A 17,533-nucleotide genomic window follows, 5' to 3' on the forward strand; every position below is an offset into this window, starting at 1 on the left:
CTTTGTTAGTAGTCTAAAATAGTCTGAAATGTCCAACAGTTCAATAATCGGTATATATATAATCTTAGAATTACCCCACGACGTATTGTATACGTATTGTCTTTGCATCAACCCAGAGACATATTGTATACGTATTGTCTTTGAATTTATCAAAACGTATTGTATACTTATTGTCTTAGGATTTATCAAAAACGTATTGTATACTTATTGTCATGGAATGTACCAAGATTATTATATATATATACAATCTCGGAATTAACTAAGATTATAATATTTTGTTATACTAATGATAACATGTCCAAATATATATAGGATATAGGAAAAGTTAGCAAGGATATGCTTAATATAGTTTTTACAATATAAATTTCGTCCATACAACGTTAATTTTAGCAGATTTTGTTTTGCTCGCCAAATATTCAATACAACTCCGTTTAAAGTGAATCAAATTGCTATGGATTCCTTAAGAAGTTAATTTTTCAAAAACAATTCGAAAAGTTCAGCCCATGTATTAATATTTAGAGTTTTACCCTCTTTTTGTGCCGGTGGACAGATTTGGAAGAATCCCGGCACCCACCCTATATATGTTTTTTTTTATAAAATACTTTCACTTTGTCTAAAATCATGAAAAAAATATTGGAAGTCTTATTTATATATATTAACATATTTTCGAAGTCTTATCCTCGAACTCAAAGTCTAAGATAGGTTTTTAATTCCCAACCCAAAACAGCCCACTTTTTACCGAATGGAGATTAAACGATATATGTTAAGTTTCAAGGTGTTCTTCATATGTACAAGTTATAAGTTCTTATATTAACTTAATATAACATCATAATACATATAAATAAGGGTTATTAGAGTTAAGTTAGAAAGATAAGATTAGTTCTTCAAACAAGTTTAGAATCAACTAAACTATGTTCTAGTTATAAACTCTTATATAGATAGCTATAAATATATGAATTGAACAAGAGTTGAAGTAGAGTTTATACCTCAAGTTTAGAATGTAAAGTTGCTGGAAAGAAGTAGTAGAACAAAATTTGAGAGAGTTCTTGCAAGTGTGTGTGAAAATTGGAAGTAAAATTTGGAAAATGAATGTGTAAAAATGAGTTAGAAATGGTGCTTATTTATAGGCTTTAAAATTTAGTTTTTAGTGAAAATATCTAAGATAAGTTAAAATGTATTATGTCATGGATGACATATTAAATTAATTAGGTCATGGATGAGATATTACACAAATAATTGCATATTTCTATTGGTATATACCAATAGTAAATACTCTAGAAGTTGTGTATAATACGGGTAAAAATGTCGTATGAATGCGAGTAAAATTCTTGAGGAAATTGAACGAAAATACGAGTATAGCTATCCTTTATATGTATTGGTATATTATAAAGTGTATTTAATACTTGTAAGGATGTATTTATACTCGTAATACATTATATGTAAATACATTTTAACGTAAGTTAATTACGTCGTTTAAATAGTAACATATATATTGTTCAAAAACTCTTTAAATTAGTAGTATGAATATATATATATATATATATATATATATATATATATATATATATATATATATATATATATATATATATATATATATATACTCTGTAATATTTGGCCACCTATAAAGACCTTTTGTTATAACCACTAAGGCCACTTGTTATGATCCGCCACCATCACCGCCACAGGACCGCCACTATGTGACCACCATAGCCAGGAAATTGTTAAAGGGTCTGTTAGTGAGGGTAGTAACATATTGTGAAAGGAGGTGTGTGGGTCCTAATTTAAATTGTGTGTGTATTTGTTTAATAAATTTAAATGGGTTAAAGTTTGAAATGGAGTATATATAATTAATACAAGTTATGACGTTCGTGAATCGTGAGAATAAAAGAGTGGTCAACTACTTATGTAAAATTCTTTCCAGAGGTTCAAGACTTATTAAAATTCATTGCTTATCAAGTCAAAATTATTAAATCATGTAAATAGTATAATCAAGTAGTCAGAAAAATCCGGGTCATCACATCCCTCGTCTCAAATTAACTGTCATGTTTGACTTTTCAAGATCAGACTTTTGATATTTTGACCTTAAATATTTTTATTGGTGTTATATAATATTTAATAAAAATTATATGAATATATTCGATTTTAAAATGTGTTTTCATTGACATAACTTTTATCGAATATTATATAACACAAATAACAATATTTCAAATCAAAGTTATAAAAGAAAGACCACGAAAAGTCATACAGGACACTTATTCTGAAATGGATGGAGTAATTTTATTTTGATACAATGTTATTATTATTATCATTATTATTATTATTATTATTATTAATGCTCAATCTCGCACATGTGAGGTATGAAAGAGATGAAACGTAAACAATCCATCTTGACCCTAAAATAAAAGAAATTCGATTCTTTACCCATGTGTAGATTTCTCCACCCATGAAAGGAGATTTATTATTGTTATTATTATTGTTGTTATTATTATTATTATTTATTCACTGACTATCAAAGATTTGATGAGGTCTCAACTTTGTAAATCATAGTAGAATATTAAGATGACCCTTTTGTCAAATTTATGGGTTATATCTAATAAATAAAAATGAATATTTTATATAGAAAATTATTTCATATATAATAAAAAATATTCAATGATAATAAAAAAGTTATAAGTATTTGCATCAATCAAAATAACGATTATAGAAAACGTAATTCTAAATAAAATTTATCTACGTATATAATGTTGGGCTATATTTTTGAACTCTATTAAATATTGAAACCTATGCCATTGCACATCTTCTACGCCCCAATATCCGGCCCTGGAATTAAGTTTTGTAACATAATTATCTGCTTACAACAATTTGTGGGATTCTAATTATAGCCATTGAATGGAAATCAAACAGATAAAAGATACCCAACGGGACAACCATATACTTCTGGCCCAAATAAGATTTTGGGTTTTCTTTATGAGCCCAATAAAATGAACCAATCAAGCATTAGTTAATTAAGTGGTTTATCATTCAAAAGGGTTTATCATCTTCTCTTGTTTTCTCATACATACCAAGGTATGTTTCCTGTATGCTGATACCATTTGCTATATTTTATCGTGTGCAATAATAATAATAATTTTATCTATATCTATATATTTAAACACTGTAATCGATTGATTTTGTGCTAATTATTTATCTCTTTTTGCCAAATTTGATTTATGCGAATTTTTTTTTGCTAATTATTTCTCAATTTTTTAAAGTATGTCATTAACTAATTATGTTTATTGATTATTTTCAGGGTTTTGGGTTTAAAGTTCAAGCCAGAGGGAGTTGGAAATTGGATTAATTTGTAAAAAAATGTTGTTAAAGTTTACAGGATTAAGTTTTGGGTCATTATCACAATCAAAATCTGTATATACAAAGGAGAATACATCAAAAGCTTGTCTTTCATTTGATAATCTTCCTTTTTCAAGCATTCGTTCGGCCAGGGCGCCTTTTCGGGTACAATTCTGCTCTTTTCAGCTTAGATTCACTTGTTTAGCCCTAATTTGTGACCCATTCACTACTAAACGGGTTGAATTTGGTTATGTTTTGTTTGGGTTATTGAGTAGAAATGATGTGAACTTCTTAAATTTCAATGAATCAAAGAAATTCTCTTAATCGAATTGGAGTTAGATAATCAAGAACAGAACATGAATTCGAAAATGTAGTTGAATTGTTATTAGTACAGAACTCGATTTCGAAAAAGTAGTTGAATTGTTATTGTTATTATTACAGAATTTGGGAGAGAAAGTTTGTTATTATTTCTGAATGACTTATATTACACTTGAACAATCTATTTGTAGCCACTATGATCTAATTTGTAACTGAATTCTGTTTACATTTGTAACTAACTTTCAACTACTAACTAACTACACGTGCCATAACTGTGCATACATTTGAGTTCACATCAAGAAAGTAAGCTGAAGTTTGTTTTTAATGTGTAGAACCTCCGAAATCTTTTTTTTTTTTTTTTTTTACTGTTACTTTGAAGTATTACTATTAATGTTGTTATTGGATTGCAAAAATAGGATAAAAGTTCAAGCATTTGTAGATTAAGAGCTTCTAAAGTCGAAGAAAGCTTAGATCATGATGATGATAAAAAAGAAAAAGTAAAAAGATCAAGCAATATGGATCAAAGTGATGATGATGATGACGATTTCGAAATGGATGAGGATGAGAGGAAAGAATTCAGGAAGAAGATTAGACAAATGATCGAAATGAACCCCGAGGTTGAAGAAGAATCTGATCCTGAAGAAAGAAGAAAAAAGATGCAAAAGCTTTTAACCGATTATCCCCTTGTTGTCGATGAAGAAGATCCCGATTGGCCTGAAGATGCCGATGGACGGGGTTTCAATTTTAGTCAGTTTTTTGATAAAATGAGTGTTAAGAATGTTAAAAAAGATGATGACGATGGTTATGATAGTGAGAATGAAGTTAATTGGCAAGATATTCGGGCCGTTAAAGATATTACATCTGCAGAATGGGAGGATACTGTATTTTCAGACCTTAGCCCATTGATTGTTCTTGTGCATAATCGATATAGAAGGTTAGTGTTTGTATATCGGCTCCTTCATGGATTTTTACCTTTACCACTTTCATCTAGAGGTGGCAAAATGGGTGGGTTGGCGATGGGTCAAAACTGGTTTGGGTCAAACATTGTTGAGATTGTATTTTATTATTATTGCAGGCCAAAGGAAAATGAAATGGTACGTGATCAATTGGAGAAAGCGATACAACTTATATGGGATTGCAGGATACCATCACCAAGAGTAAGCAAAAATTCATTCCCTCTCCTACATTGCACATAAATGTGTGTGTGTGTGTGTGTGTGTGTGTGTGTGTGTGTGTGTGTTACTTTTATATACATTGTATGCATTTATTGGAAGTAACATTGTGTTTGTATCAGTGTATTGCGATTGATGCTGTTGTTGAGTGTGACCTAGTATCAACACTGGGAGTTTCAGTGTTCCCGGAGCTCATATTTACAAAAACTGGGAAGATCTTACATCGTGAAAAAGGTACCAATAATATGTTCGAAGTACATTATCTTAGTTTATTGCCTTCGGGTTTTATGATTTTGGACAAAGGATATGTGTTTGGTCAGATTATCATTAAAAATAAAACCTTAATTAACATACTTCTTGATCTTACTGTTATATTCTCTGCTTATCACATCAAAGTTGTGGGTATACAATATAAGAAGTTTCAAGGTTGTATAAGTCGTGAGTCGGGTTAGAGTCTGTCGCAAAACCTTGGAGGGACGAGTCGGGGACGAGTCGGGAATGAGGCGGGGATGAGTCAGGCATTGACCAACATTGACTTTTAGTAATAAATAACTTAAGCATATATATACTACATGTATACACATAAATATGTCAAATGTAAAACATTAATATTTGAACAAAATTATATGGTACAAAATTTGATCTTAAAAGATACAACTTTTTTTACCTAACTTTGACTTTGACCAACTCAATCCCGACTTTTTAGCTTTGACCGACTGTGAAGGCAGTTTGGGGGAGTCGGGACAAGCTAGTCCCCAAACTGACGCGTCAGCCGACTTTTACAACAGTGAGAAATTTAAACATATGACAAAATACCGCAAGGCATTTTGTGTGGTTCCTCATGGAGGGAAAATTTGTCCAAAATTGTGTGGTTCTACTTAATAAGTAAACCATGTTGAAAAGTGGATCTGAACCTACTAAAAATTACTTTGCGGGTTTGGGTTTCTAATTGCAATTTTTATTTGTGTTTTGTTGGTTTACACAGAAACAAGAACGGCAGATGAGTTGTCAAAGATTATGGCTTTCTTTTACTATGGAGGAGCTAAGCCACTGTGCTTAAATACCTCCGGAATCATAAATGAGGCAATACCCGGTTTCACCATCAAGAAACAGTTGTGAAAGTTCATACTGCACGAGTTGTACTTTACGTAGGAAAAGTTGTATACTGGTAGATCTGTTTCTTAAGCTCCTGAAAAGGCTTAGTCAATGTGAATTGTAGTTTGTTGTAAACCTTACAGTGCATGAGGAATGTTTTGAAAAGGTAATGAAATGAATAATCATATGGTGAATTGTCTATATTTTGTTCTTGTGCCATTTATGTTGGATATTTAATTTAATGGTTTGCAGGTATCTTTTTTATTACTGTCATACAGAGTTTGATTGCTCACTACTTTTTTTTTATCCATTTTTTGCAATAAACTATTGGTCAATATTGATCAAAACCTTAAGTTACAGGATATTAATGTTTCTGGGTTACATGATCATCTAAATGCATGTATTATGTACATATTAAAAATATCAACTTGTATACAACCTATATCCTATCGTTAATATGCATGTGCATTATGTGCATACTACGATTTTGTAGGTGAAAATTTCGATTTATTGTAGGTGCGGAAAAAATTAACAAGAGAAATACGTGGTCTATACAACCTCTAAATTCATCACAAGCAATTATATATAATAAAAATACAAAATTCATGCAAATTACAAAATAAAATTATCAATGACACACACAGTAAATGAACATATTTAAACAGATACTGGGGGCTTGAGAGCAATAACAGCTTTCTTAATCCTCTCAAAAGCGGCCTGTAACGTGTTGAGGGATGCTGCATACGATATCCTGATGCACGTATCATCTCCAAATGCATCTCCGGGTACAAGGGCAACCTGGGAAATTCAAGACATTATGTTTTCTTACTTTATTTTTTCTAAAAGATTCCAACTTGATGTTTGAATCCAACATTTGACTTAAAAAAAAGTGTATGTTATATATTATTACCTGACCCTGTTCTAACAAATACCGGCACAAAGACTCTGAATCATTAATCAAACCAAACCCATCAACCTCCACACCATAGTAATAGCTGAAATCAAGAAATAGGTAAAAAGCACCCTGCAAAAACCAAATGTTAGAACCATGTGTGAGATTTGTATATAAAGTTGGTTCCTTTATATGCATTTAAGCCAAACGAAATAATAATTGTACCTGAGGTTCAGATATTTTGACACCGTCTAATTCCCCAAAAGCCGAGACCAAAAAATCGCGTCGTTCACGAAAGGCTTTGACCATATGTGATACAGCTTCTCCACCTGCGTATCCCATTGCTAAAGCAGCAACTGCAGCCTTCTGAGCTATACTACTCGCACCTGAAGTAGACTGATTGAAAAAAAAAAAAAAAATTGTATCATAAAATATCAAACTTGACAAAACATAAGATGCAAAACAGTTATTAATGAAACATTATGTACCTGACTTTGAATTTTGTTACAGGCAGCAATGAAGTGTTTAGGACCAGCAATATATCCAAGTCTCCAACCAGTCATTGCAAAAGCCTACACAAAGACATATTTATTAAGCCATGGCTAATTAAAATATGATAAGAAAAAACATTCTGAGTATATTAGTGAAAAACCCGACCATTAACGCAAGTATATACCTTAGAGAACCCGTTGACTGTTAGTGTACGTTCCCACATGCCAGGCAAAGATGCAAAGCTTGTGTGGACAGCTGGAGCATATATTATGTGCTCGTATATTTCGTCAGAGAGAACCTACATAAAACCAACAACAATAAGGTTCAAATTAGTTTAGAGCTAAAGGTGGCAACTTCAACCCATTAACTTATAAATGAACTTGGACTTTTATACTGTTATCATTATCATAACTATAGATATTTACATATTTATAATTAAAATACAAACTTGAAATAAAAATGATAAAATGTTTATTGGTCAATTTACCAAGAGTCTAGGATGCTTTGCAACAACTCGAGCAATCTCTTCAAGCAATTCTTTAGGATAAACCGAGCCCGTTGGGTTAGACGGAGAACAAAGAATTAGAAGACGAGACTTTTCAGTAAGCTTAGATTCAAGAAGCTTCGGATCTAACAGAAAATTTTCCGAGATGCTCGCAGGAAGAATCACAGGTGTCGCATCAGCCAACCTCGCCATTTCAGGATAACTCACCCAAAACGGAGCTGGAATCATAACCTGAAAACATAAAATTTTGCAAGAAATTGTCAAAATTTATTTATCAAAATATATAAGACAAAAAGTATATTGAAATCAACCTCGTCTCCTGGGGAACAAACGGCAAGAATCGCTTGTAATATACTCTGTTTCGCCCCGTTACTGACCACAATCTGCTCAGGTGTGTATAAAAGATCATTCTCGTCTACAATTAAAAAAAATTAAAGCTTTATAAATCAATTATTAATCCTTTCTTAAAGGATGAGAACAATGCAGTAATGTCTAAATTGAAACTTACCTTTTAGTTTGTTACATATTGCCGTTCGTAGTTCAAGGGTACCGGCATTAGGAGTGTACCGTGTATAACCTTCACGAATTGCGTTTATTCCAGCTTCGGCAATAACAGACGGTGTGTCAAAATCGGGTTCTCCGGCAGCTAAACGGATTACGGGAACACCTGATTCTACAAGGGCAGTTGCTAGATCGGTTATAGCGACAGTTTTCGAAGGCTTTACGGAATTGACTCTAGGGCTCAAAGTGGTATCAAGTTCCATTTGGTCAAAGTTGTTTTCTAATATAACTGCTGAACAAATTGTAGAGGACTTATTATGTCTTCTAGTCTCCAAAGATCTGCTCAAAAATACAGATAAAACCGGAATCAATCTTTTATTGTGGTATAATCGAAGCATGAATTGGTCACCACAATATGTTATTTAATCCACCTGATATTAAATTTCAAATAATAACAAAGTTCATCTTCATCTTTATATTCAAAACGATTAAGAGAAGTAGTAATGTTTCATGTTCTTTCGTATGTGTATTCTACAATAATGACAGATAATGATCTGTAGGATTTAATCTTAACATGCATATGAGTTTTCATAATCTGATGGAATGTATATTATTAGCACCTAAATGTGTTAACATACTATAGTATACTTAGGTGAAACTATCTATCTAAGGCTTTTAACAATTATTCATGGACTCAAATATCACAATTTTTGCAGCATCAATTCAGTAACATTAATCATTCTGTATGATTATATTATATAAGTAAAACTTGATTCCTACTAAAACTCATCCAATATCTCATCCTTAAAACTATATGTTTCAAGCAAAAAGGACATCCTTTTTTGGAAATTAGGTCAAAATTATAAGAAATGAAAAAAAAAAAAAAAAAATTTGTAAATTATATATCCAAATAAAAACTACTCCGTAATAAAATGTCAATTGAATAAAAAATTAATAATTGAAGGCAAGTTGCAGTGAAAAATCCAATAAGAAATATAGCATTATCAAAATGTAAAAATAAGTAAGCATACTTGATTGACAAATTGGTGTTCAACTTGGAAGAAAAAGAGAGTGCCGTTGTTACTGTTGATTTGAGTGAAGAATCAAAAGCAAAACCTGCAGATTGATGATTGAATGAGGATGATGAAGTGGAAGAAATGGTAGAATAAATTTGAGCAGACATGTTTAATTGAATTTTGCTACAATTTGGATTGGAATTGGAATCTGAGGTGGAATCATCATTTGCCTAATTTATGCAAAATGGGGGTTGGAGTTAGGTAACGAGGGGTAGGTGAGTTTGATTCAGTGTATGTTTACGTCAACAGAGTCGTTTGTTTTTTCTTTCATTTTTTTAATGATAAGACTAGTATTTTAACCGATGTGGTCCTCACACACCAATTTTTAATCTATGTATATTTTTTATCATAAAATTTATAGTTATGTCTCTAAATTAATCTAGGTAGTTGAAATTGTATTATTATTGTAAGAATAATTAAGTGTATATTAGGTAATTAGGTATATATGGATCAAAATGCAGTATGTGAGGATCACCTCCCTTGTTTTAATGCCAAATTGCTAAAAAAAATTCTCAATTTTTCAATAAAAAATACTCTCTGTTTAAAAAAAAAACTTTCTACCTAACTATTTTTGTCTATCCCAAAAATATTGTCCCTTACTTTAAATAATAATAAAAAATCACTAAAATTTCAGTTACACCCTTTTTATTATTAAAAATTCAGCAATTAATTTATAACTTACTTTTTATAACAACATTAAATGATGGATAAATTAAAAAATTTACTAATATATCTTAAATCCAATAAAAAATCAGACATTCTTTTTGGAACGGATGGAGTATATCGTTTTTGTATCTGATCGTTGCTAAATATTCATTTGCATCCTTAATTTAAGGTGAGATTCAAGGGATAAATCTCACCCCTTGGATCATGTGATGAACGGGACAATCACATGTGTTTAGTAGCCCTTAAATTTAATATAATCATATGTGATTGTCAGATTACTCTTCCTTTATTTTTGTGTTTAATCTTGATCATTAATCACATGTGATCCAAGGCTGGTAATAACATATGATGGTCTCGCCCATCACATGATCTAAGTGCTGAGATTTATCCTTTGGATCTCAATTTAAATTAAGGATTCAAATGAATATTGTAGCGACCCAAAATATCGTCAAGTGACGGCGTCGACTACGTAGGTCCCATTACCTGGTCATAAGTCTTTAAAACAGACGTTTGACCCAAAATATGTCGCATCCATTCAAGTGTAAAGATTGTTTCAAAGTTTACAAGGATAATTGACCACAAGTTAAGTTACAACGTTATAAGTACAAATGAAAACTATGCGACACAGTTTAAATAAGTTCAAAAGATGCTCCAAAATGCATGTATACTCGACATCCAAGCAAGTATCAAAAGAGTGCGGAAGCATGTATCACTAAGCATTCAAAACCTGAGAAAACATAGAAGAATCTGTCAACGAAAACGTTGGTGAAATCATAGGTTTAGTAAGTATTAAACGTTGTTTTTGAACCACAAGATTTTGTATTTCCATAACGTAGATTATCCAAATCATTTGCATTCCAAAAGTGTTGTTATACGCGAGCACTCAATTATCAAAACTTAACCAACGTTACCCCATCACACAGTGCTAGAACCCACACTAAAACACAAAAATATATTTCATCCGCATAACGGTAGCGAACCGTCCGAATGAGGGTTTGTTAAACCCGTATGGCCACACAATATAAGTTCTCGCTTACACCCTGCAAGTGTAACTAATGATAATCGAATTGAGGCATTTTTGTTCTAACTCGCACGTGGAATGTTTGTTTTCACACTTGTGTTCAAAACATAAAAGTAAGTAGTACAAGATGTAACAAAGTATATGTTTTCTCAGCCACGATTTAAAAGTATAAAAGTTGTTGAAAAGGTGGGACTATGATCTCACCTTGTATGCACGAACCACAAAGTACTTCGACAAGTAAACGTGCAAGAAACAATGCTAGTCTTGACCTAAACAAATAGGTTGTATCAATAACGATAGTCACGAAGGGTCAAAGATGTTCAATTAGTCCTATGGCTCGTTACGACTCGATTAATATAGCACGTGGATCAATTTGTCAAGTTTCATGCACGACACAAGTAGTTAAGCATGTTAGAACGATTGTATAATCGTTTGGTTAAGTTTGACTAAAAGTCAAACTTGGTCAAAGTCAAAGTCAACGGGGTCGGGTCGGGTGTCCGACAATTTTCTCATGATGAGAAGTCATATACGAGCATAATAGTCAAGTTTCATGGTAAACGGGGTTATAGTAAAGCGGGAAACATTTTTGTGACATGAAAAACAAAGACAAAATGAGCTGGGCAGATGCGCGGCGCGCTATGGGTTGCGCGGCGCGCACCCAAGTGTAAATCCTGGTCAGAACTTAACCACGAAGGCAAACATCTGGGATTTCTAATTCTGCGCGGCGCGCGGGTATATGCGCGGCGCGCATGTAACGACCCGCCAAAATCGCTATTGACGCGGCACGTTAATCATTGATTCCACAGTGAGGTTTTGACCTCTATATGATACGTTTTGATAAAATATTGCATTCATTAAAATAAGTGACTTTCTAAACATAGAAAGTTATAAACATGTGGGCGAGTGCTTAGGTATAAGCAAAACCCCGAAATACATAAGTCTTTAATTTACAGGTTGACATCACAGTCCAATTATTTATTACACAACGCAGTTTTATTTTGAATGCAATAAACTTTGTACAAAGCATGAGAGACTCCATGCAGGCAACAAGCACATCACAACGGAAGCATTCTAAGGACCTGAGAATAAAACATGCTAAAAAGTCAACACGAATGTTGGTGAGTTATAGGTTTAATTGCTCGAGTCATAAACATATATAAAGATAGACCACAAGATTTCATCAAAAGTTTATCAATAGATTCTACGTAACAGAGCACCCTGGTAACTAAACTTAACGCTATAGTGATAATTACCCCATTCGTTTTAATACGCGCAAACCAACGTGTCTTAAACTCAAATAACATACGTCCGTTAAAAGGCTAGCGCTCTAGCTCGGACGGGGATGTCAAGCCCTATGGATCCATATACAATTATTCGCGCCCACCAGTCCATATCCTATGTACTGGCAGCTACTAGTTACCAAAGCTAAGGGATTTTCGGTTTAACTCAGTGTAGAATTTTGTATGTACTTGTGTCTTATTGCGTTTAAAATAAATTGCATGTATTCTCAGCCCAAAAATATTTAAAGTATTTAAAAAGGGAGACTATAACTCACAGTTCAATATTGAGATTCAATATTGTAGGCAAATTGCGTAGACGTAATGATGGTAGATGACTGTATGGTTGGCCTTGGATTCAAGAACAATACCCCGAACAATACCCAATATTTCCTTAGCTTAAAGCGGTTTGAAACCCGAATTAAAAACACCCTCGTATATACCTTATTATTATTAAACTTAAATTTAAAATTATAATTATAATATAAATATAAATATTAAGAGAAATGTGAAAAATACCGTCGAACAAACTGCGTATTTATATTACTTTTCGATTTACTGTAGCTCATGCGATCGCATGAGTTTTCAGTGTTTTTGCCATGCGATCGCATGGCCGCCTTTTCTGTTTTTGTTTGCTAGTTCGCCGACATCAAATAGTGTTTTACTGTAGCAAATAGTGTTACTGTAGCAAATAGTGTTTTACTGTAGCAAATAGTGTTACTGTAGCAAATAGTGTTTTACTGTAGCAAATCACTGTAGTAAAGTCGTTTTCACTGTAGCACTGTAGCAAAATACGGTTTCACTGTAGCAAATAGTGTTTTACTGTAGCAAAGTCATTTTTACTGTAGCAATTAATGTTTTACTGTAGGAAAGTCGTTTTTGCTTGTACATCTTATAATATATATATATATATACATACATATATGTATATTTACATAATATTAAATCATAAAGAGAATTGGTTTAAATTAGTCGAAATTTTTCGGGTCATCACAGTACCTCCCCGTTAAAGAAAATTTCGTCCCGAAATTTTGAGTAGTACCTGTTTTATGAGCGATATCAGTGAACAAATGTGGATACTTTTGCTTCATTTGATCTTCACGTTCCCAAGTAAACTCGGGTCCTCGTCTTGCGTTCCAACGAACTCTAACTATCGGTATTTTGCTTTGTTTTAATTGTTTGACCTCACGGTCCATGATTTCAATAGGTTCTTCGATAAAATGGAGTTTATCATTGATTCGTATTTCGTCAAGAGGAATTACGACATCCTCTTCAGCTAAACATTTCTTCAAATTTGACACGTGAAATGTGTTGTGAACACTACTAAGTTCTTGCGGTAGCTTTAATCGATAAGCAACTGTTCCAATTCTTTCGGTGATTTCAAAGGGTCCTACATACCTAGGACTTAGCTTTCCTCGTTTACCGAATCGTACAACGCCTTTCCAGGGTGACACTTTCAACATGACTTTGTCGCCCACTTGAAATTCTAGCAGTTTTCTTCTTACATCAGCATAACTCTTTTGGCGACTCATGGCCGTTTTCAATCGCTGTTGTATTTGAATGATCTTTTCGGTGGTTTCATGAATAATTTCTGGTCCAGTAAGTTGTCTTTCTCCTACTTCACTCCAACAGATAGGAGATCTGCACTTTCTACCGTAAAGTGCTTCAAATGGTGCTGCGTTGATGCTCGTATGATAGCTGTTATTGTATGAAAATTCTGCCAACGGTAAGTGTCGATCCCAACTGGTTCCAAAGTCAATCACGCATGCCCGTAACATGTCTTCCAATGTTTGTATTGTTCTTTCACTTTGACCATCTGTCTGTGGGTGATAAGCGGTGCTCATATCTAATCGAGTTCCCAATGCTTTTTGTAATGACTGCCAGAAACGTGATGTGAATCGGGTGTCGCGATCAGATATGATAGAGATGGGTACACCATGCCTGGAAACTACTTCCTTCAAATATAGGCGTGCTAATTTCTCCATACTGTCTGTCTCCTTTATTGGTAGAAAGTGAGCTGATTTAGTTAGACGATCAACTATCACCCAAATAGTATCATGACTACTTGCAGTCCTTGGCAATTTCGTAATGAAATCCATGGTTATTCTTTCCCATTTCCACTGCGGAATTTCTGGTTGTTGCAGTAATCCTGACGGCTTTTGGTGCTCAGCTTTGACCTTTGCACACGTTAAACATTTGCTTACATAAGTAGCAATTTCTGTTTTCATATTAGGCCACCAATAAAACTTCTTGAGATCGTGGTACATTTTTCCGTTTCCTGGGTGAATTGAGTACCTCGTTTTGTGTGCTTCATCCAGTACTAGTTGCCTTAGGTTACCATGTTTTGGTACCCATATCCTACCAGCAAAATACAGGGTTCCATCGGCTTTTTCTTCAAGTTGTTTTTCTAACCCTTTGCTTATTTCGCCTTTTCTGTTTTCTTCTTTTAAAGCCTCTAACTGTGCTGCTTGAATTTGTTTTGTGAGATCAGTACGAATTGTAATATTCAAAGCTCGGACCCTAAGAGGTTTTACTCTTTCTTTTCGACTTAGGGCATCAGCTACAACATTAGCCTTTCCGGGGTGGTAACGGATTTCACAATCGTAATCGTTTAACAACTCTACCCAGCGACGTTGCCTCATATTGAGTTGTTTTTGATCAAAAATATGCTGAAGACTCTTATGGTCGGTGTACACTGTACACTTGGTGCCATATAGATAGTGTCTCCATATTTTGAGTGCAAAAACTACTGCTCCAAGTTCTAAATCGTGCGTCGTATAGTTCTTTTCATGAATTTTTAGTTGTCGTGAGGCATATGCGATGACTTTTGTGCGTTGCATTAATACACATCCTAAACCTTGGCGTGAAGCATCACAATAGATCACGAAATCATCATTTCCTTCTGGTAATGACAAAATGGGTGCAGACGTTAACTTCTTCTTTAATAACTGGAATGAGGATTCCTGTTCCGTGGACCAATCATACTTCTTTCCCTTTTGAGTCAATGCAGTTAAGGGTTTGGCGATTCTAGAGAAATCTTGAATGAATCTTCGGTAGTAACCAGCAAGACCTAAGAATTGGCGGATTTGTGTTGGAGTCTTCGGTGTTTCCCATTTACTAATGGCTTCGATCTTGGCGGGGTCAACTTTAATTCCATGTTTACTGACAACATGGCCCAAAAATTGTACTTCTTGTAACCAGAAATCACACTTCGAAAATTTTGCGTACAATTCTTCTTTCTTGAGTATCTCTAGTACCAGTCTTAAGTGTTGCTCATGTTCTTCCTTGTTCTTCGAGTAAATCAATATGTCGTCGATAAAAACAATGACAAATTTGTCTAAATACGGTCTACAGATGCGATTCATTAGATCCATGAATACTGCTGGAGCATTAGTCAATCCAAAAGGCATGACTAAAAATTCATAGTGACCGTAACGGGTTCTGAACGCTGTTTTAGGAACATCTTCTTCCTTCACTCTCAGCTGATGATATCCGGAGCGTAGATCAATCTTAGAATAAACACTTGATCCTTGCAATTGATCAAACAAATCATCAATCCTCGGTAATGGGTACCGATTCTTGATCGTTAATTTGTTTAATTCTCGGTAATCTATGCACATTCTCATAGATCCATCCTTCTTCTTGACGAACAGAATAGGAGCACCCCAAGGTGAAAAACTAGGACGAATAAATCCACGGTCCGATAATTCTTGCAACTGGTCTTGTAATTCTTGCATTTCTGAAGGTGCAAGTCTATATGGAGATCGGGCTACAGGTGCAGCTCCTGGTATGAGATCAATCTGGAATTCTACACATCTGTGTGGAGGTAGCCCCGGTAATTCTTCTGGAAATACTCCGGGATATTCTCTTACAACCGGCATGTCATTAATGCATCTTTCTTCAGTATCGATCTTCTTTACATGTGCCAGAATAGCATAACAACCTTTTCTTATAAGTTTCTGGGCCTTCATACAGCTGATAAAGTTCAGCTTTAAGTTGCTCTTCTCCCCATAAATCATTAATGACGTTTCATCCTTACGAGGGATGCGGATTGCTTTCTCAGCGCAAACAACTTCCGCTCTTGTTTTAGACATCCAGTCCATGCCAACGATTACGTCAAAACTTCCTAATTCTACGGGTATCAAATCGATTTTGAAGGTTTCACCAGCGAGATTCATTTCGCAACCATGGCAAATTTTATCGGCTTTTATCAGTTTACCATTAGCTAATTCAATAGTATATTTATCGTCTAGAGGTAATGATGCACATTTTAGTTTAAAACTAAAGTCTTTACACATATAACTTCTATCAGCACCCGTATCAAACATAATAGAAGCTAGTTGATTATTAACGGTAAACGTACCCGTGACAAGATTAGGATCCTCACGTGCTTTACTGGCACTAACATTGGAGGGACGAGTCGGGGACGAGTCGGGAATGAGGCGGGGATGAGTCAGGCATTGACCAACATTGACTTTTAGTAATAAATAACTTAAGCATATATATACTACATGTATACACATAAATATGTCAAATGTAAAACATTAATATTTGAACAAAATTATATGGTACAAAATTTGATCTTAAAAGATACAACTTTTTTTACCTAACTTTGACTTTGACCAACTCAATCCCGACTTTTTAGCTTTGACCGACTGTGAAGGCAGTTTGGGGGAGTCGGGACAAGCTAGTCCCCAAACTGACGCGTCAGCCGACTTTTACAACAGTGAGAAATTTAAACATATGACAAAATACCGCAAGGCATTTTGTGTGGTTCCTCATGGAGGGAAAATTTGTCCAAAATTGTGTGGTTCTACTTAATAAGTAAACCATGTTGAAAAGTGGATCTGAACCTACTAAAAATTACTTTGCGGGTTTGGGTTTCTAATTGCAATTTTTATTTGTGTTTTGTTGGTTTACACAGAAACAAGAACGGCAGATGAGTTGTCAAAGATTATGGCTTTCTTTTACTATGGAGGAGCTAAGCCACTGTGCTTAAATACCTCCGGAATCATAAATGAGGCAATACCCGGTTTCACCATCAAGAAACAGTTGTGAAAGTTCATACTGCACGAGTTGTACTTTACGTAGGAAAAGTTGTATACTGGTAGATCTGTTTCTTAAGCTCCTGAAAAGGCTTAGTCAATGTGAATTGTAGTTTGTTGTAAACCTTACAGTGCATGAGGAA

General features: G+C 34.0%; 2 protein-coding genes across 2 annotated transcripts; one reads left to right on the forward strand and one right to left on the reverse strand.

Annotated features, from left to right (window-relative positions):
- Positions 1-2,970: 2,970 nt before the first annotated feature.
- On the forward strand, positions 2,971-6,114 carry LOC139893074 (thioredoxin-like fold domain-containing protein MRL7L, chloroplastic). The gene is made up of 6 exons (XM_071876210.1): positions 2,971-3,069; positions 3,293-3,495; positions 4,065-4,582; positions 4,724-4,805; positions 4,943-5,054; positions 5,806-6,114. Exons 2-6 carry the CDS (start codon positions 3,352-3,354, stop codon positions 5,937-5,939), a joined length of 990 nt encoding a protein of 329 aa, XP_071732311.1. The 5' UTR covers positions 2,971-3,069; positions 3,293-3,351; the 3' UTR covers positions 5,940-6,114.
- A 306-nt stretch (positions 6,115-6,420) lies between these two features.
- LOC139893075 (bifunctional aspartate aminotransferase and glutamate/aspartate-prephenate aminotransferase-like) lies at positions 6,421-9,606 on the reverse strand. The gene is made up of 9 exons (XM_071876211.1): positions 9,337-9,606; positions 8,313-8,644; positions 8,116-8,219; positions 7,787-8,035; positions 7,484-7,597; positions 7,296-7,379; positions 7,033-7,203; positions 6,826-6,939; positions 6,421-6,713 (listed from the first exon to the last, which is right to left on the reverse strand). The coding sequence occupies exons 1-9, from the start codon at positions 9,486-9,488 to the stop codon at positions 6,573-6,575; spliced, it is 1,461 nt and encodes a 486-aa protein (XP_071732312.1). The 5' UTR covers positions 9,489-9,606; the 3' UTR covers positions 6,421-6,572.
- Between the last annotated feature and the right edge of the window lie 7,927 nt (positions 9,607-17,533).

This window comes from Rutidosis leptorrhynchoides, chromosome 2, assembly GCF_046630445.1.
Source record: "Rutidosis leptorrhynchoides isolate AG116_Rl617_1_P2 chromosome 2, CSIRO_AGI_Rlap_v1, whole genome shotgun sequence".
NCBI lineage: Eukaryota > Viridiplantae > Streptophyta > Magnoliopsida > Asterales > Asteraceae > Rutidosis > Rutidosis leptorrhynchoides.